Genomic DNA, 6,895 nt, shown 5'->3' with positions numbered 1-6,895 from the left:
ATATATATATATATATATGACGGGCTTCTTTCAGTTTCCGTCTACCAAATCCACTCACAAGGTTTTAGTCGGCCCGAGGCTATAGTAGAAGACACTTGCCCAAGGTGCCACGCGGTGGGACTGAACCCGGAGCCATGTGGTTGGTAAGCAAGCTACTTACCACACAGTCACTCCTATGTTTTAAAAATATTTTTGTCCATTTCTTTTATGGTGGTTGTACCATTAGCATTTGACCAAACTAAATCATTCGCATTATTATCTGTTTCAAATGGGAGGTAGACTGGCAGAATAAAATCATTAGAGCATCGGAAAAAAATTTCATGTGATATTTGTTCTGGTTTTCTATGACATCAACTTTACCTCTTGCTTCTTAGAGTCAATACAATAAAGCAACAAGATCTGTGGTATCAACTAACTCCCTCTCTTCAAACCTGCTGGCCTTGTGCCTGAATTAGAAGTCATTAAAGGTGGAGAGCTGACAGTAGAAAAGCTTTAAAATATCTCTTTTGGGCCTTTACATTCATCATCATCATCATCATCATCATCATCATCATCGTTTAATGTCCGTTTTCCATGCTAGCATGGGTTGGACGGTTCAACTGGGGTCTGGGAAGCCAGGAGGCTGCACCAGGCTCCAGTCTGATCTGGCAGTGTTTCTACAGCTGGATGCCCTTCCTAACACCAACCACTCCGTGAATGTAGTGGGTGCTTTTTATGTGCCACCGGCACAGGAGCCAGAGGAGGCTGGCAATGGCCATGATCGGTTGGTGCTTCTTACATGCCACTGGCACGGAGGCCAGTCAAGGTGGCGCTGACATCGGCCATGTTCAGATGGTGCTTTTTACATACCACCGGCATGGGTATCACAACTACAATTGCCATTTGATTTTCGTTTTGATGTTGATGTACTCGACTCAATAGGTCTCAAGCACAGCAGGTCACCCTATGGTCCAAGGTACTAATACAGGTAAAAGGCTTGAAATTTTCTGCAGACTGAGTAGTCAGGTTTATTGATCTCAGTAATTAACTGGTACCAAACGGATGAAAGGCAGAATCGATTGTGGTGGAATTTGAAATCAGAATGAAATGCTGCTCACCATTTTGCCCAGCATGTTAACGAGTCTACCAGCTTGCTGCCTTACCTGTAATATAATGGCATATAAACTTACACTTCAACCCCAGCCGACTTATCTTCTTTTAATAATTATTAATTGAATCCTTAATTCTCTACCATTAGTGCTGGTTGGAATAGCTGGAGTATTGAATGAATAAGGGATATGTGCTTCTGTATGGAATATTTTGTGGTAAATAGAGAGAGGTAGGTGGGGATTCATTTGAAAATAAAAATCAAAAAGCTAATTTTGAACAGAAATTCCTGTATGTATATTGAAATGTATCCTGTTTGTTATTGTTTAGCTTCAGTTCTTGCCCTGATGAAACAGGTATATGGTACAAAGAATTCCACCTATGACCATCTTGCTTTTTTTTTTGTATATCCTTTGTCTAATGTGCCTTTATTAATATTCTTGCTATTTGTTGGAGAAGTCACTTGACAGGGTACCATGTTCAGCAATCAGATGATCAGTAAGGAAACTTGGCATGAATAAATGGCTTGTGAGGGTTGTACATGCCACGTACAAAGAAGCAATAATTAAAGTGAGAGTCACCAACAATTAGCAGACTTAAGATGTGTTTTATTTTATAGAAAGTATTAGCCAGGATGCTAAATCACTTTCAGTGTAAATCTAAGAAGTGTTTAATTTTCCAAGGCAGAACTATTTGGGTCTTTGATACTGAAGCACCTCCAGCTTAAAATGTGTTTTATTTCCATAAAAATCCCTGTCAGGTTTCCATGCAAAATTGCCTGCAGCTAAAGACTAAGATATATTCTATTTTCATAAGAGGAACTATTTGGGGTTTTTATACTGAAGCATCTCTGGCTTAAGATGTATTATATTTCCATAGAAGTCTCTGTTGGGCTTCTGTTACCAAATCTCATGTAGCTTTAAAAAAAAAAAATCTATTTTATTTCCATAGGAAGAATCAGTTGGGTTCCCGATGCTAAAACACCTTTCTTTAAGTTTGTCTGACAAAAGTTCAGTGTTGACTGAAACAGCTCATAATATTTTGAAAAGGTAAGAAAAATATTCCTGATAGCTTATTTTTATGAGGATAAGAAGTGCAAGTGTGGCTCGTGTTCAGTCTCACTGCATGGCATCTTGGGCAAGTGTCTTCTACTATAGCCTCGGGCCGACCAAAGCCTTCTGAGTTGATTTGAGAAAAAGTTTGTATCTCCCTATGTTGACATCATGTCATCGTTGAAAATAAATGGGATCTTTTCTGTTTGGTTGCCACTTTTCAATTTCTTCAATTTTGCTCAAATTGATTTCATATTTGGTGTATTGTTGTAGTTTTGCTTGGTAATTATTGGCATGGGATTAAATTTAGCTTTAAATAAAAAAATAAAGAGTTAATAGGCTTCAAAGTTTGCAAATTTTGGGTAATTTTAACCAATTGGAAGCCACAGACATCTAGGTGCCTGTTTCCATAGTAATAAGCCAAGCTGTTACCAAGCTGCTTACTTGTCTTTTGTTGTTCTGTCCAGCCACATGGTCATTTTTCACTTACTGAAAGCTTAAACACTTGAGATAGGATGTGGGCATGAGCTTTGCTAAAAGTAACAGCTATGTAGACCTTAACTCAAACACTAAATAATTTTTTAGTTTTTGGTTTTTATGTAATTGTATGAATTCCTGCTGTGTGTAGAAAACAAGTTCACAAAAATTTTCCAAAAAGTAAAATATAAGGGGTTTTATGGCTTGTGTAAAGCAGTATTCCGCCAATTTGTTTAGAGATTGATATTAAAACATGTGCTATCGCTGCAATGATAACGTGTAGTCACACACAAAATGACAGCTTCCAAATACTTTTCTGATTGGGTAAGAATTTATCAAACTTTAAACCTCTGTAACTTTTTTAAAAGATTTTTCTGGAACAAGTGAATTAAGCCTTGAGATTCAGCTTGGAAAAATATATCAATACACCAAATTTGAAAATTTTCACTTCATTTTGAAATTTAAAAAAGTATAGCCAAACAGAAAAAATCTGATAAATGTCATACTTTTATAATGTTCAGTGTAAGCCTGTCTGGTTACGGAGAAATTAACTTGCTTAAAAATGAGTAAGGGTTGGCAACAGGAGAGACATCCAGCTGTAGATAATGTTTCATTGTGTGCATCACTGTAAACACCTATACAGTGTAAGATGGAATTTTCCACTCTGAATATGTCTGTCCAGCCATCAGATGCACAAACGCTTGCATACGGATACATGCACATATTGTGATTATATTTTTTTCAAATTGTTAACTATGCTTTGATCTTAATTAAAATCTGAAATGCAAAGGAGAAAATGTAGTTTTTAAGAGTTTCTTCATGGCTGAAATTGCACTGTAAATTTGGTGTCATACTTCACAATTTCTGTAAGTGCAAAATTCCATAACTTAGAATATCCATAATGTTGGGGGCTGCCTATATACATATGTGTATATATGTATATATATGTGTGTGTGTATACTCATCCAAATTTGTGAAAATGGAATTTATTCTTTCTTCGAGAAGTATAATTACTGTTGCAATATGTTTATATTTCCAGATTACTAAAGAACTCACATAACCTGGAAATCCTTGAACTTGATCAGTTTTGCAAAATCACACCGGAAGTAATTAATTATGTTATGTCTGATAAACTTAAATTCCTGCGGTTGTCCAGGAACGCCATTATTCAAGATGTTTCATTAGTTCAGGTAAGAATCAAAGAATTAATTTTTACTATGAGAATAGGAGTGGGTGTGTGGTAAGTAGCTTGCTTACCAACCACATGGTTCCAGGTTCAGTCCCACTGCGTGGCACCTTGGGCAAGTCTTTTCTACTATAGCCCTGGGCAAGTGTCTTCTACTATAGCCTCGGGCTGACCAAAGCCTTGTGAGTGGATTTGGTAGACGGAAACTGAAAGAAGCCCGTCGTATATATGTATAGATTGACCGTTGACTGAACACTATTCAATTTTTGTTCTCCGTGTTTTTCTCCTTGTCTCCGTATTCTTTCTGTTGAAGAGCGTAGCTCGAAACGTCAAAGACTTTCCGTATTCCCGAGCGTCATACTAATACATCCTTTTGTTATTTACACCACCTGTCCTCGTCTGTTGTTGTTTTTTCGTACATTCTCCCATATATACGTGTGTCTGTGTTTGTCCCCCCACCATCGCTTGACAACCGATGGTGGTGTGTTTACATCCCCGTAACTTCGCGGTACGGCAAAAGAGACCGACAGAATAAGTACTAGGCTTCCAAAGAATAAGTTCTGGGTTCAAATTACTCGACTAAAGGCGGTGCTCCAGCATGGCCGCAGTCAAATGACTGAAACAAGTAAAAGAGTAACCAAAAGCAAATCTATTCATTTAACCCTTTTACTGCAGAAATCAGATATATCAACCTATGTCCTTGCAATTGTTAGATAGTCTACAAAACTGAGGGGAAATCCAGAATAGGCAATAGCTCCTATTGTTCTTCCATTTGGAGAGATGCTGCTGTTGCTACACACACAGACATGGTAGCCCACATCCAGAAAAGGGCCACTTGACTGAATTTCATAAAGTCTGTTATTAATATTCTCCAGCCTCTCACTGTTTCCTCTTTCTGCCTTTTGCAATGCTACTATAATGACCTGTTCTCAAATTTTATTTTTAAATATGTTTTAAAGTTAAAAAGTTTGAAAAAGTATTTTAAAATTAAAAATTTAGAAAATATAGAAAAACTATTTCTTATCTTATTATAGTAATTACATCCACTTTTCAGAAAATTATGAATAAAATGCTTTTTAAGATGTAGATTTATAGTTTTAAAGATCCATGGCGCATCTAACTACCCCTTGCTATGCATTAACATACCTTGTGGTTGTACTGAAGAACCAATGTTGAAAGGACCCCTAGTCTATCGATATCCAGCTGTTTGGTAATCCTTTAAACCAAAAATTTTTTGAGAAACATCCAAACATTTTTAAACAGTCCATTGTAAGGCTATTTCAAAAGAAAATAATGGCATTGCCCATCACCCTTTGCAGGACTTCTAAGTGTGCCAGGAGAGAGTGAAGAAGACATCCTCAAACCAGAGGCCTGGCCTAAATGCCCAAAGAGCCAAGCAACAGTGCAAAACTGGGCAATGGATCAACTCTGCCCATTCATTATCATCATTTAATACCTGTTTTCCATGTTGGCCTGGGTTGGATGGTTTGACAGGAGCTGGTCAGCCAGAGATCTGCACCATATTCCATTGTCTGCTTTGGTATGGTTTCTACAGCTGGATTCCTTTCCTAGCACCATAGAATATCATAATATTCACTACGATTAAGTTATTATCAATATTGATTTTTGTTAAAGTTTATAGTGTCAACAGCTATTCGTTTTCTCTTATATTTCAGTTCTCCTCAACTTTGGAAGGCTTGGATCTATCAGATATTGAACCTCGTCATCGGGTAAATGAATTACTAAGTGGTTTAGTCCAGCCTCCTGGATCTCAATTATCTCGATTAGATGTTTCCAACTCTCAGATTTCTCTTGAAGTTCTCCAGTAAGTTATCACCTTTTTAGCTCTGATTTGTTTACACAGATGTGGAGCATATGATAAGAAGTTTGCTTTCCATCTACTAGGTTCTGGGTTCAGTCTCTCTTTGTGGAACGTAGAGCAAGTGTCTTCTACTATAATTACTCTGGTCTAACCAGAGCTTTGTGAGTGGATTTGGTTGATGGAAACTGAACACAACTTGTTTGCTTGTGTGTGTGTGTGTATGTGTCTCTCCTTGTCCTCACATCATGTGATAGTTCTAAATGATAGAGGCATTGTTATTCATTTCAAGTACTATCTCATGCCATGGGATGATATTATGTAGCTTGGAAACAGGTGAGGGTTGTTAATTGGAAGGACATCCAACTGTAGAAAATCTGTCTCAGTAAACTCCATCCAACCTGTGCAAGCATAGAAAAGTGAATGTTAAAATAATGACCATGATGATCATCGTTTAATGTCCACTTTCCATGCTAGCATAGGTTGGATGATTTGATTGAGGACTGGTGAGCCAGATGGCTGCACTAGGCTCCAATCTTGAGAAATCAGGCATGCATGCATACATACATACATACAAACAAAAATACCCTGTTGTTGATGTTGAAATTCTAATGAAGGATCCTTGTATCTAGGTTGGAAACCAATTTTTTCTCTTTCGGAAAAAAATCTTGAAATATAACTGAATAATGACATTCATACATACATTCGTACATTATATGCATGTTACTTACATTTGTGTTTGATCTTCTCCCAGGTTACTCCTCAAGAAGCTACAACATATGAAATCCCTCAACATTTCTTATTGCCGTGAGTTACCCAGAGGAATTAAGCGACTTCATATTGATAAAGAAATTCAAGACTTACGCAAGAGACTTCTTTGAGATTTTCATGCTGTATGCGCATAGATATATATGCTGGCATGTTGACAGGAAATCCTCGCATACATTCCTCACTATTTTACAGAATGTTCTAGTTGTATTTATTGTGGTATCATTATTAAAAAAATTGTAATGTCTTTGATGTGTCTGATCACAAAAAAAAATGTGTTATGTCTTTGATGCGATACAACACAGCAAAAAGCATCAACTAGTCTAGCCAAAGGCAAGCCAGAATTTCTTGTGTTATCACGACAAAACATACTGAGTACATTCATCTAAGTGATTGGCAATGGTAGCATTCACCCATATAAGACATTCTAAAAATGGAACAGACATGCAAGGTGTGGCACATGCACTAAAAGGGCTGTGAGTTCGAACAAGCACTGGCTTGGTCCCT

General features: G+C 37.3%; 1 protein-coding gene across 3 annotated transcripts in view; it reads left to right on the top strand.

Moving 5' to 3' along the window:
• LOC106882444 (F-box/LRR-repeat protein 6) overlaps window positions 1-6,635 on the top strand; it is a 30,743-nt gene extending 24,108 nt beyond the window's left edge. For all 3 annotated transcript variants that reach the window (XM_014933126.2, XM_014933128.2, XM_014933127.2), the window contains exons 8-11: window positions 2,038-2,135; window positions 3,655-3,805; window positions 5,478-5,626; window positions 6,375-6,635. In XM_014933126.2, the coding sequence (XP_014788612.1) occupies window positions 2,038-2,135; window positions 3,655-3,805; window positions 5,478-5,626; window positions 6,375-6,501 (525 nt within the window). In that variant the 3' untranslated portion in view covers window positions 6,502-6,635. The remainder of the gene's footprint in view (window positions 1-2,037; window positions 2,136-3,654; window positions 3,806-5,477; window positions 5,627-6,374) is intronic.
• The last annotated feature ends 260 nt before the right edge of the window (window positions 6,636-6,895 follow it).

The sequence above is a fragment of the Octopus bimaculoides genome, chromosome 8 (genome assembly GCF_001194135.2).
Source record: "Octopus bimaculoides isolate UCB-OBI-ISO-001 chromosome 8, ASM119413v2, whole genome shotgun sequence".
In the NCBI taxonomy this organism is placed as follows: Eukaryota; Metazoa; Mollusca; class Cephalopoda; order Octopoda; family Octopodidae; genus Octopus; species Octopus bimaculoides.
The sequence above is the reverse complement of the archived record's forward strand: the minus strand, read 5'-3'. Positions and strand labels throughout refer to the sequence as shown.